The sequence below is a fragment of the Cajanus cajan genome, chromosome 6 (genome assembly GCF_000230855.2).
Source record: "Cajanus cajan strain Asha chromosome 6, NIPB_CcT2T_4, whole genome shotgun sequence".
NCBI classification, from domain to species: Eukaryota; Viridiplantae; Streptophyta; class Magnoliopsida; order Fabales; family Fabaceae; genus Cajanus; species Cajanus cajan.
The window spans coordinates 58,655,679-58,676,638 of record NC_138522.1 but is presented as its reverse complement, the minus strand read 5'-3'; the positions used below and the strand labels follow the sequence as shown (position 1 = coordinate 58,676,638).

Below are 20,960 nucleotides of genomic sequence, written 5' to 3'. Positions count from 1 at the left end.
CTTATTAATAGAAAAGCATTACAGTTTTGTTCAAACCGAATATCTTTCTAAAACAAATCAATTCACTGCAGTTTGAGTTAGATTTGAATCACTACGTTTTTTTACTCACATATTCTTACATTTTTATTAGTTAAATATATTTTTAATTCTTTAACTAATTAAAAAATCATTTTAGTTCATCATTTAAAAAAAAATATATTTTAGTGCTTTAATTTTTTATACTTTCAATATAAAGGATATTATTATTATTATTATTATTATTATCTAGAGTAATGGTGTCAAAAAAATTATCTAGAACAAAAATATTTAGGATTACTTTTCAATGAGATTTTTTTGGAGATAAGTACAAGATTAGTTGGAGGACTATTCCAATAAGAATGATATGATTCAAACTTATAATATTGTTCACATTACTTCAATGCTTTATATGACTAAATTAAATTTATTGATTCAAATTATAATTTATTTTTTGGTATAGTTCGAGAATAAAAAAGACAATACAACAATTACAAAACAATAAAATTCACTCTCACTACATCAACTAAGAGAGAAGAGTTGATGCCCTTTTCAAAATGTGATCAACATGAATATATGTTTGGTCCTTTTAAAAATAATTATGTTCTTTTTATTTGAAATCACACTTGCTCTGATTTGTGTTGCTTGGCTTGATTTTCAGAAAGTACTTGACTAGATGAATCTTTGATCAATTAACATCTCTTTTCCTTTTAATTGACCACTTTATAAAGTGCAGCATTAAAAGTTCTTAAACCAAGAGTATGACGTATCCTTGTTACATTCTCAGGAAGGAAACAATCGTAATGGTCCTGTGTTTGTCACGTATATAGTTAGTTCCCCCTCAACCTATCCTTAAATTTTTAAATGAGCCTAACCATGTCAACCTTCTTATCTTCTTTATGCTTTGATTTAGCGTTAGTCGTTAGTCCTTACATTTTAATTGCACTACAAACCAAAAAAAGCTTAATAATTATAGAATCATATTCATATGGGTTGTTAGCCCTACTCGTACACGTTTTCGGAGGAAAAGAAAATGAAATGCATGCTCATTTGCAATTGTAATATGAATAAATCACGTTGTTGATAACTAAGTGATAACGAGATTAATAAGCCACGTGAAGTGCGAGTGTTAGGTGTGAGTGTTTAAAACTTGATCTTCCTGATCTTCCACTCCAATTTGGATGTCAACATCCTCATGCTTAGGCTTAGCACTGCAAAAAGTGGAGGGTAAATTGTTTGGTCCAAAAGAGAGTGTTTTGAGGATCCTTCGAAACGTGTTTTCGCGATTGAGCACTGGCTTTGGAAGGCTTTTGACCCTTTTAAGGACAACTTCAATAGCCTCATCATTTAGCTTAGCATCTTCGGAGTTGTGTACTTCCATTTTCATCACATTTAACATGTCTCCTTTCTCCAGGTCCAGGCTCACACTGGGCACCTTTGTGGAATTCGACTTCTTCTTGTAAATTGCATAGATTGTGAGTTGGGTTGAACCTAATATCAGTCCAATCAAATTCGGTATCTGCAATCAAATTGTCCACAAGTTCAAATTAGCAAAAATGACACATTTACAACAATTTGTGCAACAAAATTATAGAAAGAAAATAAAAAGAGTGTAATTTAAAATACAATAAATAATGTGATAAAGAGAGAAAAAATAATAATATTGTATAAATTATTATAAGTATATGATTACTTTATTAGAAATAAAATTATGATACACGTACACCCACTTTATAATAAAACAATTTATTGAACGTTTTTTTTTGTTTTTTATCTATCTCAATTCACCTTATTATATATGTGATTAAGTGTTGTAATTTTCTCTGGTCATAACGAAAAAGTTGCATCACATGTTGCGTTCTCTTATTGTATCTTGTTCCTTTTTCAAAGCTTATGTCATTTCCCAATTCCATGAGTTTTTGTTGGCAAGATACAATTGTGCTTTATATGAGAACACAACACACATAATAACTTATCCAATCGAATTCCAACGAGTAAGACACGACTTTAGGATGCATCATTTTACAAATTAAATTGCGCGTTGCGTTACTTACACCTTAATTGACCTAGCAAGGTAAATAAAATATTTAAGGTCCCTCGCGAGCATATGGCACACGTACACAAACAAAAAAGACAGATTAATTGAGAACTACTATACATTATTATAATTCGATAAATGATTAATAAATGTTATCGTGAAAAAACGTCCAAGTGTAACCTACTCTTTCTTTTTCATAGTGATAAAATCTGTTCTTTTTAGTCACTCGAGGAGACACACATTTACTTACTTTAGCCGCAATTTTAATTCTATCAATTAAATATTTTGATATTCATATTTAGTTGTTATTTTGGGTGCAGAGATATTCAAGACATAGTAATTAAGACAAAATGAATGGAAGATAGGTTTTGTAATAACTGAGTAATTAAGGGGTAAAGTGAAGGAAATGAATTAACATACTCCAATGAAGAAATCTTTGACGAGGAAAGAGTACAATGCCCAAACACCAGCATTCAGAAACATGAAAAACGACAACAGAAACGGCATGTATTCCACGCTTTTTGTCTGTATCACCGTTTTCTGTCACACATCATAGTTGGAAGAGAAAAAAAAAATAAGTTCGATATTAGTCTCTATGCATATAACAACCCTTTTATAATTTAATAAACAAAACTAAATTTTTATAAATAGATATGAAAAAAATAAATAAAATACAAGAGCAATATGATATATTAATTTCATAAAATGCACCGGTAGTCCATAGTTTATATAAAATATTAATGGAATCAGCGGGTAAATCTTATTGTTATCACTGTATATTCCTACTTCTAAAGAAAATAATAATGAATGAAAGACACTTACCATGACTAATAGTGGCGAAGCATACATGATTATAGTTAAACCAGAGCATAACATTCCTAGAGCAGTAAGCTGGATCGTTCCATGAAGAGCGAAAAGAATCACTGAAATAACTGTCCCAAGAAAACCCACGTCCAAAATAGCCACTGACAGTGCCGTCTTAACCTATATACACAGCAGCACCCAACAAGTACTAATTAAGTAATTAAGCAAGAATAGAAATAACATAAATAATAAATTAGCACCATGTTAAGAAATTAAATTAAAGAAACTAGCTTTGTTATAATTTATTTAATGACCTTCTGATCTTGAGGTGAATATACGAGGAACAGAAGTATGTAGATGCAATGAAAGATGGCACCGGCACCATTTACTATAGCTATTTGGAAACCACCAGGCTTAAGAACTCCATAAGAAGTCCACAAACTTGTGCACAAGAACGTCGTTATATATGGAGCTCCCTTGTAATTCTCTGTTGATTTCTTCTTTACCACTTTGTAAAAGGTCTTGCTTTTGATTTTCAAAAAAATAAAATAATAGTTAATAAAAAAACATATATAAAAATCTCATAATAGTCGTAATTGCATTATATTAAACCAATGAGGGTAGTACAGCTATTATGCTATGAGAGTTGTCATTAGTATAAATATATTATAAGATGGCATTGTACACATACATGGGAGAGGCAAACACTAGAAGGGATAATACAGTGCCTGCAAAACAGATCAAAATTGCAAGAAAAAAAATCGTTAATTGAAGATCTAATGATCAGCTGAAGCTTAAGATAAACGGGTTAACAAAATAGAATAAATTAAAATCTGGAAAAAAAAAGGTGTAAATATATGGACTTGCCAATGATGCCAACTGCAAAAATCAAGCTAGCCATGGGAGAATTCGACATTGGTGAGGTGAAGAATGGGTATGAAATATTAAGCTCGGATTAATGTAGTTTCAATTAATCTTGGCTGTGAAATCTTTGTGCATGTCCAGCTTATTTATATCCATCGGAGGCAATTTTTATATTAAAAATAAATACATGCACGATCACCAATATCTATTTGGACAAGGACAAGCATCTTTGATCAATGTAGTTAACATATATGAATATTTGATATCAATCTGTCTTCCTTTTAATGCAGATGATATGAAGCTAAAGGTGATAATGAATTGAAATTGATATTGGTGCATGCTAGCTAGCTGGTCAAAAAAGATATATTTCATTGGCTGCCTTGAGCATTCACTCCCAACAATTAGAAAAAATTAAATTAATTTCTGATACGATTCTCTGGTGGACAAAGACTGCCTGCAAATTCATACCAACTAGTTTGGCTAGATTTTTTTCCTTTTTTTTTTTTCAAGTGTGTAGCAGAGAAGGGACAGTTGGGTTAGATACTGATGTGAAGGATTAGTTGATGTTTTATCCTTCGCCTCTCAATAAAACTTTCCCTCATTTTATAAATAATTCTCATTTAAAATTTTACACAGGTAATGAAAACTTATTAAATAATATTATTAAAGCTCAATGCATAAATTGATCCATGAATATGATTTTTTAAATAGGTCTATAAATTATACAAATTTTTAATTTTAACAAATTTTTATAATAAGGTCTTTGAAATTAATGATTTGTTTATAGGTTATAAACTTTTGTAAGGCACCTAACTATAAAAACCGGAAAAGATTAGAGATCTAGTTAAATATATATATATATATATATATATATATATATATATATATATTATTTATTTTTTTTAATATGAAAATTAATTTGGTGTGCTATTTTTTTTAATTTTCAAATGAAAATAATAATATTTTTAAAATAATTTAACATTAAAAAAATGTAATTTTTAAATTTATACTTCTAAAATTTAGAGTTATTAAAATTGATTTGACATGATAGTTTAATAGGTCAAACTAAATCATGTTAGTCTTATTTTGAGATTCGAAAAGAATAAAAATCAATTTGATTTGTCTTAATGATAAAAGAGATTAGACTAGATTGTAAATATGTTAGTCTAAAATTTATTTAGTTTATATGATGAGTGTTTTTTCTCTTATAAAATATATAATTTGTAAAAGAAATATAATGGGTTAATTTGGAAAATAAAATGTGCACAATATTAAAGACAACAAAAGGAAACATGAGCAAAAAGCTAAACGCGTAACTTAAAAATCTTACTTTGAAAATTGAAGTATGCTTAATTTTATGTTATGGCGATTACTAGATCTAAAAGGCAGGACAAGCTGTGATATTGTTGTTGGTTTATTTGTTCATAAATATAGTGCGTGATGCCAAGCAATAGTAACTTTAATGATTGAATATTTTGATTTGAAAAAGAAAAAGTATGTGAAGAGGCAGATGTTTGGCTCGTGGGGAGATTCATGTATTAGATTATCGAATAGAATATGTATCTTTGTTTGTTAAAATAAAAGTGAAACATAGGACTCTGAGTATCTCTTCCTTATCTCGCGTCATTTAATTTTAATTAGCTTTATAATTTAAGTAAACAAAGTAGTGGTGAATTTTAAAGGTTTAAATGTCTTTAATTATTTAAAATTAGATTAAATTTATCTTTAATCTCTCAAATTTAAAATTATTATTTTAAATTTCTATAATTTTTTAAAATTTTTATTTTAATCTCTTGATTTACTATTAATATATTTAATAGTAACAAATTAAAATAATTATATATCATCATGATTTAATGTGAAATTTTCATTAATAAAATATTAGTAGATAGATTTTATATGATAATATTTGATAAATTTTTCAACAAAATTTAAGTATAAGAATTAAAATAATTTTTTTAAAAAATTACAAGAACTAAAAAAACCATTTAAATTTGAGAGCTTAGAAATTTGTCTAAGTTATTTTAAAAATATGTCAAATAATTCCCCCATGTTATGTTACAACATTATAATTTATTAATTTTTATTTCAAATTGAAAGTATTAAATTGTGTTTATTTTAATATTGAAATAAAAATATAATAAAATAAATATGTAACAAAATTATTTGAACAATAGTTGTCGGGGGAAGCACATGATCGTGATTCATGTTTTGTAGTGATCCCTAACTATTTTGTTAGTCATCCATAGCATACGATTTATGGTTGTTTTGCAAAAAAATTATATAAAAAAAATGATTGTCAATCCACAAACAATGATTCAATAAATGTGATTTTGTGGTGAAAAATATGCATTGTGAATGGAGGGTCAAGAAATGGATTGTTATGGTCTCGCACAAATCCATAATTTACAGTTTTCCCCTTGTTTAAATACGCGTTTCTTTCTTCTTTTCTCTCGAATATTATATGAGATACGTTTGATTAATTGGATCCACAAAAATCTAATAAAGAATTACTGTTTAAATCAATACCCGAACTTTTTAGGCCACATCAATTACCTTTCAATGATGTTTTCTGATTACACCCTAAGTGCTTGTTGAAAAAGTAAAATACAAAAATACTGTGGACATGCTTTAATAATTACATTTGTAGTTTGCGATTTAGCTTTTGTCATCTGGAAAATGCATCTTGAATTTCATTTCTCTCCACTTACACTGTTAACATTTTTAAATCCTGCGGGTGCTTGTGCAAATTTTATTTCTCCTAAGAAACTCTTTTATATATAAGCTATAGAGAATGAAACTTTAGTCACAATAATTAAAGAAATCAACTGCTTACAATGCAAAATATATCAAACTTTTGTTGATCTTTTTAAAGCATTGATGTTATCTCAATGTGGTTTGATTTTGTTGGAATGTACAAATTTAACCAGTTTGTTGTGCAATTAATGGCGAGTTAATTGGAGAAATTGAAAACTTTATATTGAGGTAAAATTAAAACCAATACTATATAGTTATGTTTTGATGGGGTCTTATTCATTAGCCAAATGCTCCATAACTATGATGGGGTCTCATAGTGGTAAATATATCCCTCAATTTTTTTCTCCAATAAATGTTATTGTGTGGAGAAGGAGTTGTATTTATGCAAACAATTTTTAAAAACTTCTAATAGAGTGTTGGTGTTTGTTAAGTACTGAGATGTGTAAAATAATATTATTAATTTGATTGTTCTTTATGTTATTCCTTCCACCAGATTTTAGTTGAAGGTGAATAAAGTGGTGTATGGTAGTTGGGACTTCTCCAAATTTAAAAGTTTTATTGTTGATTGTATCCTTAGTAAAAATGTGGTTACAACTTTTCCAGAAAGACACATGTATAGAGAGTGTGATACTGTTATACTTAGAGGTAATCCATGGATTGTTAATTTTTGGACAACTTTTTAAACTTTTTTATAAGAATGTTATCCTGTAGTGATTGCAAAATGTACAGTTATTTTATATAATTATTGATGATTTCTAGAATATATTTTTTTGTACACTTTGCTAGTTGTTTAGAAAAAGCACTCTTTAAACCTAACTCTTGGATCTTTTTCCCTCTTGATAGCAAAATCACTCGCTTCCATTAAAGTTCCTTGCCCTTTGCGAGGATTTGAATTTTTAAATAAGATAACTGAAATTACACAATTTGTTAAATATTTATATATATTTTATGATTCGTGTTGTTTATTAGTTTTTTTTTTTCTATATTCATTGAATTAAAAATAAAACATGATTAAAAAGTTATAATTGAAATAATTTATTTAAAAATATAAATTAAAAACTAATTTAATTTAAAATTTTCGTCTTCTCATTTTCCGGTTATATTTTAGATAAAAAAATCATTAAAATAAAATATTTAAAAAAGATAAAATATGCTGAGAAAAAACTATAACGGCCCTTTGGGTCGAATGTGAAAAGTACATTACACGAAATGGATATATAGTATTGGGCCTTTTGCTTAGCCTCAGTCCAAAAAATAATGAGAAGGCCCAGATCCATAGCTGAAAAACCCTAATACATAGCTTCATTCTAGTTACGGCGTCGAATTAGAGGCATAGCAACCATAGAAGCGTGTTGTTGCAAGAGCCAGAGCTGCAATGGTATGTGCCCTCTTCTTCGTCTCCATTGCGCTCCTTTGAACGCATCACTCATCAGTGGTAATCTTATATTTTTGTATGATACGCAGGGGATCGATCTTAAGGCTGGGGGTAAGAGCAAAAAGACCAAAAGAACAGCACCCAAGTCCAATGACATCTACCTCAAACTACTTGTCAAGGTTCTTCTTTTTTCACTATCTCCGTAACTTCATTTTTCGTACCCTAGATCCGTTGTGTGTTTTCAATTTTTCACGACGATGATGATAAATGTGATCCCAGCTCATTATGAGACCCTTCGCCTTTTGAAAGGTCCGGGAATATAACTTTTCCACATTTGTCTGAGCCTACACTCACACTTAACACGCTTTTGAAATAAAAAATTCATTTCAAGTTAGAACGGTGGTTGTATTAGCGAAAAACCCATGTTAAATAGTTTATTATGTGTGCTGCTCTTATAGTTTTACTTTTACTCTATGTGGAGTTGGTCCCTTTATTGCAATTTTGTCATTGCAATGGACTTGGGGTTCCCAGTGATGCTGTTTTTTAACCATGCTAATGCTGATTACATGTGATTAATACTTTCGTTATACTGAGGGAACTAGTTCTTTATTTATTGCCCTTTGTTGAATTTTAAGTTTTTTTAAGATTGCTCAAGCTTTTACTAGGCATGGAAATATTTGTTTCTTTGCCATGATTGAATTTGCATACAATTCACATGAATATTTTCTTATTAATTCTTTATTTAGATTATACAAATGCGTGGTATGTTTCTGATTAAATTGTTACTCGTTCAGCTCTATCGGTTCGTTGTTCGGAGGACTGGCAGCCGTTTTAGTGCTGTGATACTCAAGCGCTTGTTTATGAGCAAGGTTAACAAGCCTCCAATTTCGTTGTCAAGGTTGATCAAGTATACAAAGGGGAAGGTATGTCTCTTTCTGTCACAATCTTTGCTGTAAGTCTGTACTGGTGCCTAATTCTTCGGTAGTTTGGTTAATGGTTGTTTAATCCGATGTTATGATTTTTCCTAATGTAGGAAGATAAAATTGCTGTTATAGTGGGGACTGTAACTGATGATATCAGGGTATATGAAGTTCCAGCATTGAAAATTACAGCACTCAGGTTTACTAAAAGAGCGCGGGCTAGAATTGAAAAGGCTGGCGGTGAATGCTTGACATTTGAGCAGCTTGCCCTAAGGGCTCCTTTGGGTCAGAATACGGTATGGGTGGATTATCATTGTTGGCCTTTGTCATTTGTTGAGTGAATTGCTAAAAATCTTACTCTTGCTCACATTATTGAACCTACTTCTATCGGTGACATCTTTAGATGGGAGAATTATTCATTTTAGTGCAGGAATCCCAGCCCCTGGTTTGAATCGTATTTTCTTGATATACTGTATAGATTCAAGAATGATTATGAACGTTTTGAGTTTGACTGCTGTAATTAATAATTTTTTGGTTTGATGGCATGCATTGTGGTAATAATATTCATCGGCCTAAATGTTAGTATTTATCTGTTGTATTTGATATTCGCATAAATATACTTGGTGGTATATAATATGATGGATAGGAAGAGCCTGGATAGTTTGAGGAGCTATGGCTCTGTAAAGTTAATTTTTGTTTATATACTTGAATACAGGTCCTTCTTAGAGGCCCCAAGAATGCTCGGGAAGCTGTGAAACACTTTGGTCCTGCTCCTGGTGTCCCACACAGCCATACCAAGCCCTATGTAAGAGCTAAGGGAAGAAAGTTCGAGAGGGCTAGAGGAAGGAGGAACAGCAGAGGATTTAGAGTTTAAGAAGATTATGTTCTATTTTTTTTTGAAGTGTTCACTTCTGAAATACAAGTTTTTGTTATAGGCGTTGGCGACAGATTTTATTATATTTATGTTCTGATAAGGATTTTCAGTATTGACATCTTGGCTCCCTTGTTTTACATTGACGTGAATTAAAAAACTCGCATTTGATTCCACCTATTGAAAAGCTAGTCATTTTTCGTGACCTGCTTGTTTGTTGATTGAGTGTGCTACCGTTTGAGGGTAAGCCTTTGTCTACTAAAACGAAAAATTGATTTATGTATATTTATTAAGTTCAATGTCGGGTTTGATGTCTTGTGTTAGTAAATGTATTTAAGTTTTAAAAACCTGACCTTGCTCAGCGAGATGCCACAGGAATTTGGTCACTCGTTGTGTTATGTGAGAGGAAATAAAAGAGAGAACAGGCTATGCATACAAAATGCTGTTTATTTATTTTGTAAGACTTATTTATTTCAAGACTTTGTCTGAAGAGGATGTGATTTCTTTGGTATTACCTTTCTCTGAGGAAGAAGTGAAAGAAGTTGTATGGGATTGTGATGGTTCCAAAAGTCCAGACGGTTTTAATTTTAATTTTATTAAAGACTTTTGGGAGGTTGTCAAGGTAGATTTTTTGGCTTTTATTAATGAGTTTCATGCAAATGGAAAATTAGTGAAGGGTTCCAATAGCTCTTTTATCGTTCTAATCCCAAAGATTGAGAGCCCTCAAAGAGTTGAAGACTACAAACCAATTTCCCTAATTGGTTGTATGTATAAGGTGGTGGCAAAATTGTTGGCTAATAGATTGAGGGCAGTAATAAGTAACGTTATTTTAGATTGTCAATCAGCCTTTATACAAGGAAGATCTATTTTTGATGGAGTTGTGGTTGCCAATGAAATTATTGAGGAGATTAGAAGGAAGAAACGTAAATGTTTGCTTTTTAAAGTTGATTTTGAAAAGGCATATGATTCAGTTAATTGGGAGTTCCTTCGATACATGATGGAAAGGATGAGTTTTCCGTTAAAATGGAGGAAGTGGATTGCTGAATGTGTGAGCACTACAATAATTTTTGTCCTATTAAATGGCAGTCCCACGGGTGAGTTTGGGATTGGCAAGGGACTAAGACAAGGGGATCCGCTTGCTCCATGTCTATTTCTTATAGTTGTTGAGGGCCTTAATGCATTGATGAGCAAAGCTGTGGAATGTCATGTGTTTAGTGGCTATTCAGTTGGACACCAGTCAGTTAGTGTGTCTCACCTTCAATATGCAGATGACACTTTAATTATTGGCGGAGCATCTTTACATAATGTTTGGGCGATAAAATCTATCTTACAGATTTTTGAGTTGGTGGCGGGTCTCAAAGTTAATTTTCATAAAAGCAAGCTCTTTGGGTTCAATATTAATATTGAAGTGTTAAACTTGATGGCTCAGTTTCTAAACTGTAAGGTTGGTTCTTTACCTTTTTGCTATTTGGGGTTAGCTCTTGGGGCAAATCCACGTTGTATCAAAACTTGGGAGCCCGTGATTTCTAAAGTGAAGAAGAGGTTATCAAAATGGAAGTCTTCAACTCTGTCCTTTGGTGGGCGTAGTGTCCTCTTGAAATCAGTCCTTAATTCCATTCCGATCTACTATCTTTCTTTCTTCAAGGCTCCTCAAGGCATCATTTCTAAACTTGAATCTCTTTTTAAACTCTTTCTTTGGGGAGGGGATGAAAATCATAGGAAAATTGCTTGGGTGGCTTGACAGGAGGTGTGTATGGGAAAGGAACATGGTGGGTTGGGAATTCTAGACCTTAGAGCATTTAACCTTGCTCTCCTTGGAAAGTGGAGATGGCGGCTGTTAGTTGAAAAGGGTAGGTTTTGGCATAGGGTTGTCACTTCTATTTATGGGGAGGGTTGTTTTCAGGGAGTTGGTGATAAAGTACAAAGTTCAAAGTGGTGGGTTGATCTGTGGACCATTGATTCTGCTCCATACACATCATTTGATTGGTTCTCTTCTAGGTGTACCAAGGTGGTGGGGGATGGTCGAAATACCTTTTTTTGGAAGGATGGTTGGAGTGGTCAGGGACCACTTTGTAATCCATATAGTAGATTGTTCTCTATAGCTTCTGACAAGGATGTATTGGTCGCAAACATGGTGCTTTGGAGGGATGGAGGTTTTGAGTGGATTTGGTCTTGGTGTAGGAGTCTATTTCAATGGGAATTAGATTTATTATCATAATTAGCTGCTGATTTAGGATCAACTGTCTTAAAGAATGATTGTTGTGATAGGTGGTGTTGGAAGGATTCTAATGATGGGATATATAATGTGAAATCAGCATACAAGGCGGTGATTAATGATGGTATCTACGCAGATTTTCCGCTTCATAAATTTCTCTGGTCTAATTGTGTACCTTCTAAAGTATCAGGTTTTGCTTGGAAAGCCTTACTGAATAAGATACCAAGTAAATGTAACTTAATTAAGCGGAAGGTTCTTAATATTTCTGCTAGTGGATGTGCTTGGTGTGGTGAAGATTTGGAGAATACCTCTCACCTATTATTCGGATGTTATTATGCCTATTCTGTATGGTTATCTATTTTTACTTGGTTTGGTGTTTCAACAGTTTTACACAACTCCTGTCATGAAAATTTTGCTCATTTTATTAGATTTCCTAGATGCAGTGGTAGAGATAGGATGAGGTGGTCTGTGGTTTGGTTAGCCACAATTTGGTCTCTGTGGCTTGCTAGAAATGATGTCATTTTTAAAGACAAGGTGGTGGCAATTAAGGATTTAGTGGAATTAATCAAATTACGTAGTTGGAACTGTATTAAGACCAAAGATAAGTCATTTTTTTACCCATTCTCAGCGTGGTTTTCTTCCCCTGGTGTTTGCCTTAACTTCTGGAATAATGATTCTTTCTGATTCTGTATACATCAGGGTGTTAGTTTTGTATCTGGTTTTCTGATTACTGAACCTGTTTGATTATTAGATGACATTTTATGGTCCTAATTTTGTAATGGTGGTAGACATTACATTCAGGTGATTACCTTTTTGTATGAATTACGTTGGATTTTGTTTAGGTGACTTTGTATTTTGTAATGAGTTAGGGTACTCCTTGTACTCTCATTAATTTATTTTGCTTATAAAAAAAAAAACATTTGTGACTATTTATTTGGTTGAATTCAAATACTACGTATCTGATTTGATTATAATAAATGAATTTGATTTATTTGAATAAAAATTTAATGTAATCAATTAAAAGAAAAGTAGTTAACTTTGAAAGCATAAAATGGTAATTTTTTTATTTATAATTTATTTGAATTAAATAATATTATAATATTATTCCTCTTTTTTTTTTATATATATATTTCTTTTAAATAAAATAAACTCATTTTAATATATTTTTTTTATCTGTTTCTGATAACTTATTTTTTTCTCTTCTATTTCTTTGATGGAAGCTTGGTCAATATATATGTTTGATGTTCAAAACATACTCATAGATGATATTCCTTGAAACCCAACTCTTCATCATGGTTGTTGAATGTGCTTCCATCTTTGTTCCACCCTCGCACAACCTTCAGGGGCGGCTTCCCTCTTGGTCATCACTTTCGTTTTAGACATTTCCAACTCAACTCTTGGCTTTATAAAGTAATATTAAATTAATAGTATAATTTATTCAAGTATTTAGACATAAGATAAGTAAACTGTGATGAGAACTACACAATGAAAATAAGCGTGGCACGTTTATTATTACAGTATATTATTATTACACAACTAAAACGAGAAGTCACCAGGGTACAGTATATTATTACACAACATAACTTAAACATGGGAGATTGGCACGGTATCTAGGTTGATTGGATCAGGTTCTGTGTACTTGGAAATCAAGTAGCAGAGAATCCTCCCCATCAAAAATAAGTAATAACAAAATAAAGCATAAATTCAATAATTTAAAACCCTTTCTGCTCTCCTGGTTGATTTGGTTGTGTTGATCAGATCAGAACTTTTTAATAAAATTGTATATGTGATCATTGACTTGGTCTGCTGCTTCTTGATTATTGAAATGAGCTACGTCTTTCAGCACAATCACTTGTTCTAAATTTGGCACATCTTCCTTGAAATCTCCACTGTCAATATAGTTCCTAAAGTATGACGTGGTGTACACCGAGTCCAACTCCCCCGTAATGAATTTTACATGCGTCTGGATTTTCACTCCACTCCATGGTGGCAACAGCTCCCAATTTCTGCAAATATTAAATTTATTATTTGTCTTTTTTATCCAAACATAATCAGTCTGAGAGAAGTTGAAAACAATTATCTCATGAAGAAATTACAAGTTCATATTTCTATAGTAGTTCAAGGCTGGAGTGAAGCCGGTCTTCTGAAATTTGGAGACATAATAATGAAGATCATCTTGTGTGAGCCAAGAAGGCAAGGTATCAGTCATATTCGGATTGAACCCTGTTCCGAACTCTCCCTTGGGAAGGATTGGAGGACCAGTTTGGCGAGAGGTAAGCATGTTGTTGATGACATACTCGGTGCCAACTTGAGCCATCTGAGCCTCCATTTGGCCAGGTTTCTGTGCACAGCCAATGAAAAACTAAAACTAAAAAGCAAAAATAGTGGTTTGCTAAACATATAGAGAATGAGAGAAATAAGAAACCTGAAATCTACAGATATAGTAGTCATCTCCATAGGAAGCACGCAATCCGTCAACTGTTCTAATGTTGGGGTCTCTGCGGAGGAAAGGAACACTGAGGCAGACATAGGCCTTCACTCTTTCGGGGCGGAACAAGGAGAGGTACCAAGCTATGATGGCACCCCAGTCATGAGCCACGAGGTAGACTTGGTCCACACCGAGTGAGTCAATGAGCGCAACGATGTCACCCACTATATGAAAGACAGTGTAGTTGCTTATTGAAGTTGGTGCCTCAGTGTCACCGTAGCCACGGAGATCAGGAGCCACCGCACGGTACCCGAGGGAGCTCAGAGCCTCTATCTGGTAGCGCCAAGAGTACCAAAGCTCGGGGAAGCCGTGGAGGAGCAACACCACAGGGCCCTCTCCTTTCTCTGCTACGTGCATTTTTATGCCATTCACTTCCACTCTTCTGTGTTTGATTCCCGCCAAATCCACCGCCACCGTGTCTTGGTTCATATTCAAACACGCTACTAACAAAACCAACCACACCTTCTTCACACCTTGCTTTGCCATTTCATCTATCATCTATCAATTACCACTTTCATCTCTCCCCTTTATATACACTCCCCTCTCCACTCATTTAATGCTACCTGTCAAATAAATTATATTTGACTAATCTTAATCTTAACTAAAGACCCAACAAGTTATGCAATCTAATTTGCAAACCTCAACATTTCAGCTTATTTAACTTGCTTAGTCAGACTTTAATTTTGAATTTTTACATTTTGGTATCCCCCTAATTTGTACGCAATTTTCAATATTAAGGTGCTACACAATTTCTAATGCAATGAATTCAAAGTCGGTTCAAAGAAATTGACAAAAACAATTTAATAATAAAATAGCATTCAAATTTAAATAATAAATTTGATAAAAAAAAGTTTAAATTAGATATGTCAGACACGACACAGAGACACATATTCGTACGAGAGTACGGAAAAATCAAAAAACATAAAATACATGAATACAAAATAAATAAATATATATATATATATATATATATATATATATAGATATATATATATATATATAATATGAATAACGACAAAAAGATTATATATTAAAATGTTAATAATTTATTAAGTTTTAAAAATAAATTATTAAGAAACATTAAGTTCTATAATAATTTTTTTAAATCTTAAATTTTTTCTTTATTATTTCTCTTTTTATTAAGATTTTTTTCTTTAAGTAAGGAAAGACAAAAAGGACTATCTTTATTTTTTTTGTTTTATCAAGATTTTTTTTCTTTTTAAAAAATCTCAAATCTTTTCTTTTTTATTTTTATATTTTTATTGAGACTTTTTTTAAAAAAAATTTAAATTCTCTTTTTTTTTGTTTGTTTTTATTGAGGTTTATTCTTCTTTGTTTTTTAAAAAATAAATCTTAAATTCACCTTTCTTTGTTTCTATTTTTATCAAGATTCATTCTTTTTATAAAATAATATTGAATTTGCATCTTGGCATCGAGATAGAGACATATTCATTTGCAGGTGTTTATGATGGAGACACATTAATTTTGTAGGTATCCGTAACGGAGACGTGTCCAATTTGTGTGAACATGGTTCGTCGAAGTGCCAAAGGTGCGTCCGTAACCTGTTCATTTTGAAAGAGTGTAAGATTCAGAAACATACCAGTCTCATGACGTATTCATGCAACATAGAAATTAGGTGTTTAAAGAATTTGACAAAAAAAATTAAATAATAAACATTTATTAGCTAATAAATTTTTAATTAAAGGTAGTTTAGTTGACTATAGTGTTCATCCACACTTCTCGTTCCTTTCTTCATCAAGGTTTTGACCTTACCAATTTCGTTAAAGGTGAGAATATCCTTCTTTTTCTTATTTTCATTTTTTTTTACATGATTTTGATTTTCTTCTTAGATCATTTTGGATCTTAAGAAACTCAGTTTAGAAAATCAAGGTTCCAGCATAAGTCGAAAATATCAAGTTCCATTTCTCTTTAGCACTATTTCAATATTATTTCTAACTGCTTCAAATAAGCTTTTTTTATTATTTATTATTATTATTATTATTATTATTTTTTTTTTTTTTAAATGAGACACACCGCGTTTTAATTTTTAAGTGATCTTTTATATATTTATTTATCTAAATAATGCGTAAAATCCCTTACAAAAGATAAAACCAATTGTGAAAAAATAATATCCTAAATTTAGAGAAAAAAAAATGGACTGAGAAATTATATTTTCAAAATTTTAATAAAAAAGACAAAAGATATATTATATACGTAATATAGAAACGAAGGATAATTAGCTAGCACTTATATAATTGATGGGATATGTATTAGTTTATTTTTTCTCTCTCTTTTTTCAGTTTAGCTAATAATTTTATTTTAAGGGAGGTAAGTAATTTCAAAAACTAAAAAAGAGATATGTAGGTTCCAGAGATGTGAGTACAATTTTTCCCTATTGAAATAACATATATTTAAATATTATTATAGCTATTTTTAGAGTGTTTTCTTAAGATTTAAAATATTTAATCTAGTAAAATTTGGAAAACAAATTATGAGTAATTGAAATAAAGTTATATTAATTATTTTGATAACGTAGGAAAGAGAGAGAAAGAGAAACATGATTCGCTTGACGAAAGAGGGAAAGAGAAGATATCGTATAGTTCCTCCTGGATAGTGTGTATGCCTGAGTCCAGGATCCCATAGCAGCTAGCTAGTATAATGAGATTAAACGTGACACATTTATTGAGTAGTTGGAGTACAAACTAAAATGAAAAGTTACGAGGGTAGTTCCACGTATCAATCCCTTCTGCATGGAGATGGGATCCGAAGTGGTGTTCTATAGCAGCTACCTTGCCCCTACCCCTACAATCTATCTCCCCAGGAACCAATCTATTACTAACTGACTGGGGATAGTTGCCCCACTAATTTCTTTATCCCTCGATCGGTACGTAATCAAAATAATCATTTATGAAAAAAAATTAATTATAACCACAATTAACCAATTTTATTATAATTGATTATTTTAAAAAAATATTATAAAATTAACCATATACATTAAATGATTATTAACCATAAATATTTTTTATAATTGATTTTATTTTATTATAACTAGTTTTAATTTTAAAAACTAGTCATATATTATAATCAATTATTTATATAACACTGTATATTTTTTTATTAATTATTATTTTTTGGTAATAATTGTGTATTTTGAAGCTCTGAGATATGGTGTTGAAAAACCCTGAAAATTAAGGAACTTCTGAAGAGTTTTTTAGGTATTTTAGAATGTTTTTCTCGATAAATATCCAGTTTGATCTTCAGAGAAAGTAGTATATATAAGGTTTATTTTTAGAATTGAATTTTACAAGTTTAGTTTTTAAGAGTCCTAAAGCGATTAGTCAAAGTTAAATGCTTTGAAATTCAAAAGTTTCCCTTCTTCTTTCTAGGCTACCCAAAAGTATAGGTGATCAGTATTGATCCATGATGGGTGTTGATTTGAAGTCAGACAATTAAGAATCAAAGTAGTGTAGGCACAGAACTTGTGGTCACTTGAAGTTCTCCTCCTTCCCTTCTTCTTCATTCTCTTTTAGCATGAAGTCAAGATAAGAAAAGTTAAGAACGACTTGTTAATTGTTTTGTTGGGGTTTCATGTTGATTTTTTTTTATTATCAAAATATTGTCATTTTGACTAGATTCGGATTGAATGTTTGATAATGATTAAGTTTTGGTGCTTTTGAGCATGTAAAGAAAGATATTGATGATTTTTGAACGATATTTGGTAATTGCATGTTGTTATTTGGATGAGAAATGAACTACATGTGATGTAGATCGGTGGATTTTAGTGTTGCATGCTTGGATCTTTTGTTTTTCAGGTGATTCGAATCAATTCAAGCAATTTTCAAGTGCATAACTCATATTTGTGTCAGTCCATTAAGATGACAAGCGTTGCCTCAACATTAATGTATAACATTCAATACAATTAATGTAACATTATATAAAAATTAATTATAATAAAACTTAATATAAGTATATTAAAATATATTTTGAGATTTTATTGTTTTATATTTTTGACGTAAATTTAAAAATTTAAATTATATGAAAAAATAGATACCCTATATATTGATTAAATATTTTTGATTTTTTTTGGTACATAAATATTTAAGAATGTAAGTACTATTTGATAGTATATAACTATATAAAAAGATTATCATAGCTGAATTTCTTAATCTCCTAAAATCCACGGTCCTTAGCTTCCAATTTTCTATTTGTCATAAATTTGCTCAATTGGTCAATGTTGATTGTGTTAGATTCATTGATCTAACATTCATCTTGTATGGAAATAATTATATATTAAAGACATTTAAGATCCTGTAAAATTAAAGTCATATTTTATATATATATATATATGAAAGGATATGAAGTCTTAATGATGTATAGGTATATAAAAGAATATAAAATTTTTAATATATAGTAATTAAAGAGTAAATATATTTTTTATTAGTAAAAAATAAAAATATTAAAAAATAATTTTATTGTTGTTTACAAATTAGATCTTCAATATTATTTTTTGACATCTTATTATTAAAAAAAGATAAATAAATAATTAAAAGATGAGAGTTGCTACGATACCCTTAAAGATTGAAGGATTTCAATACATTCTTTTTCAATACATATTGATATAGAAGGTTAAACAATATTGTTTATTTATCATCATTAATTCAGCAATAGCTAGATAAATAACTAAGGAGTTCTCTGTCAAGAAAATATATGTTGCAAGATTGAAAATTTATTTAGCGGGTATCATTTGCATTATATATATTACACAAGCAGGCAGGTTGAATTCGTTTCGGGATCACATCAAAACTTCTTTATAAAATCGTATATGTGAGCATTGATTTCCTCGGCGGCTTCTTGATTGTTGAAATGAGCCACACCTTTCTGCACAATCACTTCTTCCAAATTGGGCACATCTTGCTTGAAACCTCCACCATGGATATACTCCTTCAGGCCTAGCGAGGTGTATACGGTGTCCAACTCACCTGTTATATATTTTACTGGCACTTTGATTTGCACTCCACTCCATGGCGCCGTCAACTCCCAATTTCTGAAAATTAAATTTATAACAAATTAATTATAAGAGCAGTGGAAAAGAACTATTATTATTATCTCGGAGAGTGAAGAAATTACGAGTTGAAATTTCTGTAGTAGTTCATGGCTCCAGTGAAGCCGGTTTTGTCGAATTTGGAGACAAAATAAGCAAGATCATCTTCCGTGAGCCAAGGAGGCAAGGTTTGAGGCATTTCGGGATTGAACTCAAACCTTCCCTTGGGAAGGATTGGAGGACCAGGCTTGCGAGTTGTAATGATGTTCTTGATGACATACTCAGTGCCAACTTGAGCCATCTGAGCCTCTATTTCTCCTGGTTCCTGTCACACGGTTTCTCTTATAAATATTCATTAATTAAGGCAATAAAAGCATGCATATGCATATGCATATGCATATGCATATGCATGCAGGGGTTATGAGTTATTACAGACATATATATATAACCTGAAATCTGCAGATATAGTAGTCGTCTCCGTACATAGCACGCATGGCATCAACTGTTCTAACGTTGGGGTCTCTGTGGAGGAGAGGAACACTGAGACATACATAGGCCTTGACTTTCTCAGGGCGAAACATGCATAGGAACCAACCAATGATGGAACCCCAGTCATGAGCCACAAGGAACACTTGCTCCACACCCAGAGAATCTATAAGAGCAACGAGGTCACCCACAATATGCAAGCAGTTGTAGCTGCTGATTGAAGGTGGTGCCTCCGTGTCACCGTAGCCACGCAGATCAGGAGCCACGGCACGGTACCCGAGGGAACTGAGAGCCAGAATCTGGTGGCGCCATGAGTACCAGAGCTCGGGGAAGCCATGCAGGAACAACACCACAGGGCCTTCTCCTTTCTCTGCTACGTGCATTTTTATGCCATTCACTTCCACTCTTCTGTGCACTATGCTTTCCATCTCACCTTTTTTCTTGCACACTGCTGAACCAAGCCAAGCCTAATGATTTATATTTTATAGCCACTATTCTCTGCTTGAATTTACGTCTTCTCTGACGCAATTGAGAGATGCTTTTTCATTCTTTTATTTTAGCTTGACAACCACCCGGCTGCGATTTCAGGTTTTTTAATTTAATCATTTTATCTGTTGACGCATGCAATGAAATATGGATACTGGCAGCTTCAGCCTTCAGATTCATTTGTCTCTCACACCAACCCAAGTCAACAAAATTATGCTGCTATACAAAAAGCAGTGCATGCGGCGTCAAAAAAACACTAATTAAATTTAAAATATCAAAACGCAGCACTTGACTGCATCAAAGTTAAAACAGTATCTACTATCTAGTAGTGTTAAGGGCTAAAATAAAAGTGTAATCTGCTACACAACCGTCTCAACGCATGTGTGTATATAGTGATGGTTTATATTTTCTGGTGTATCTCAAACTGGAAACATATTTCAAAACAGTCTCATTCCGAGAAAAACTTTCAGTAAAAGCATCGATTTGGTTAATTAAGAGCCTCATTGGACGCGTCCCTTAATTGTAACTTGTGGCCTATAGTTTTCATCACGATTTTTTTTAAGGAGCAAAAATTTCATAAACATCCATCTAGATTAGATT

At 31.7% G+C, this 20,960-nt stretch overlaps 4 protein-coding genes and 2 non-coding genes across 6 annotated transcripts; 3 read left to right on the top strand and 3 right to left on the bottom strand.

The window, feature by feature from the left end:
• Positions 1 to 978: 978 nt before the first annotated feature.
• Positions 979 to 3,758, bottom strand: LOC109796432 (bidirectional sugar transporter SWEET16). The gene is made up of 5 exons (XM_083076412.1): positions 3,549 to 3,758; positions 3,172 to 3,382; positions 2,876 to 3,037; positions 2,474 to 2,593; positions 979 to 1,534 (listed from the first exon to the last, which is right to left on the bottom strand). The coding sequence occupies exons 3-5, from the start codon at positions 2,927 to 2,929 to the stop codon at positions 1,145 to 1,147; spliced, it is 564 nt and encodes a 187-aa protein (XP_082932538.1). The 5' UTR covers positions 2,930 to 3,037; positions 3,172 to 3,382; positions 3,549 to 3,758; the 3' UTR covers positions 979 to 1,144.
• Positions 3,759 to 7,715: 3,957 nt separating this feature from the next.
• LOC109797210 (large ribosomal subunit protein eL18y) lies at positions 7,716 to 9,849 on the top strand. Its single transcript, XM_020357165.3, has 5 exons — positions 7,716 to 7,856; positions 7,943 to 8,032; positions 8,648 to 8,776; positions 8,887 to 9,069; positions 9,489 to 9,849. Exons 1-5 carry the CDS (start codon positions 7,854 to 7,856, stop codon positions 9,645 to 9,647), a joined length of 564 nt encoding a protein of 187 aa, XP_020212754.1. The 5' UTR covers positions 7,716 to 7,853; the 3' UTR covers positions 9,648 to 9,849.
• On the top strand, positions 8,101 to 8,203 carry LOC114915892 (small nucleolar RNA snoR69Y). Its single transcript, XR_003804081.1, has one exon. It is a non-coding gene; the product is annotated as a small nucleolar RNA snoR69Y (small nucleolar RNA).
• On the top strand, positions 8,377 to 8,453 carry LOC114915893 (small nucleolar RNA snoR53Y). Its single transcript, XR_003804082.1, has one exon. It is a non-coding gene; the product is annotated as a small nucleolar RNA snoR53Y (small nucleolar RNA).
• Positions 9,850 to 13,345: 3,496 nt separating the features above from the next.
• On the bottom strand, positions 13,346 to 14,947 carry LOC109796431 (epoxide hydrolase 3). The gene is made up of 3 exons (XM_083059109.1): positions 14,285 to 14,947; positions 13,956 to 14,200; positions 13,346 to 13,865 (listed from the first exon to the last, which is right to left on the bottom strand). The coding sequence occupies exons 1-3, from the start codon at positions 14,843 to 14,845 to the stop codon at positions 13,619 to 13,621; spliced, it is 1,053 nt and encodes a 350-aa protein (XP_082915235.1). The 5' UTR covers positions 14,846 to 14,947; the 3' UTR covers positions 13,346 to 13,618.
• Positions 14,948 to 19,055: 4,108 nt separating this feature from the next.
• On the bottom strand, positions 19,056 to 20,432 carry LOC145949367 (epoxide hydrolase 2-like). The gene is made up of 3 exons (XM_083059110.1): positions 19,838 to 20,432; positions 19,475 to 19,713; positions 19,056 to 19,391 (listed from the first exon to the last, which is right to left on the bottom strand). Exons 1-3 carry the CDS (start codon positions 20,300 to 20,302, stop codon positions 19,145 to 19,147), a joined length of 951 nt encoding a protein of 316 aa, XP_082915236.1. The 5' UTR covers positions 20,303 to 20,432; the 3' UTR covers positions 19,056 to 19,144.
• Positions 20,433 to 20,960: the final 528 nt, after the last annotated feature.

Excerpts from the sequence above, each read along its gene's own strand:
- LOC109796432 (XM_083076412.1), bottom strand. The coding sequence starts at position 2,929 with ATGTTATGCTCTGGTTTAACTATAATCATGTATGCTTCGCCACTATTA. Across the intron at positions 2,594-2,875 it reads CTTCGCCACTATTAGTCATG|AAAACGGTGATACAGACAAA; the intron begins GTAAGTGTCTTT and ends GATGTGTGACAG. Across the intron at positions 1,535-2,473 it reads TCAAAGATTTCTTCATTGGA|ATACCGAATTTGATTGGACT; the intron begins GTATGTTAATTC and ends ATTTGATTGCAG.
- LOC109797210 (XM_020357165.3), top strand. Across the intron at positions 8,033-8,647 it reads ACCTCAAACTACTTGTCAAG|CTCTATCGGTTCGTTGTTCG; the intron begins GTTCTTCTTTTT and ends TTACTCGTTCAG. Across the intron at positions 9,070-9,488 it reads CTCCTTTGGGTCAGAATACG|GTCCTTCTTAGAGGCCCCAA; the intron begins GTATGGGTGGAT and ends ACTTGAATACAG.
- LOC109796431 (XM_083059109.1), bottom strand. The coding sequence starts at position 14,845 with ATGATAGATGAAATGGCAAAGCAAGGTGTGAAGAAGGTGTGGTTGGTT. Across the intron at positions 14,201-14,284 it reads ACTATATCTGTAGATTTCAG|AAACCTGGCCAAATGGAGGC; the intron begins GTTTCTTATTTC and ends GGCTGTGCACAG. Across the intron at positions 13,866-13,955 it reads TACTATAGAAATATGAACTT|AAATTGGGAGCTGTTGCCAC; the intron begins GTAATTTCTTCA and ends TAATATTTGCAG.
- LOC145949367 (XM_083059110.1), bottom strand. The coding sequence starts at position 20,302 with ATGGAAAGCATAGTGCACAGAAGAGTGGAAGTGAATGGCATAAAAATG. Across the intron at positions 19,714-19,837 it reads ACTATATCTGCAGATTTCAG|GAACCAGGAGAAATAGAGGC; the intron begins GTTATATATATA and ends ACCGTGTGACAG. Across the intron at positions 19,392-19,474 it reads TACTACAGAAATTTCAACTC|AAATTGGGAGTTGACGGCGC; the intron begins GTAATTTCTTCA and ends TTTAATTTTCAG.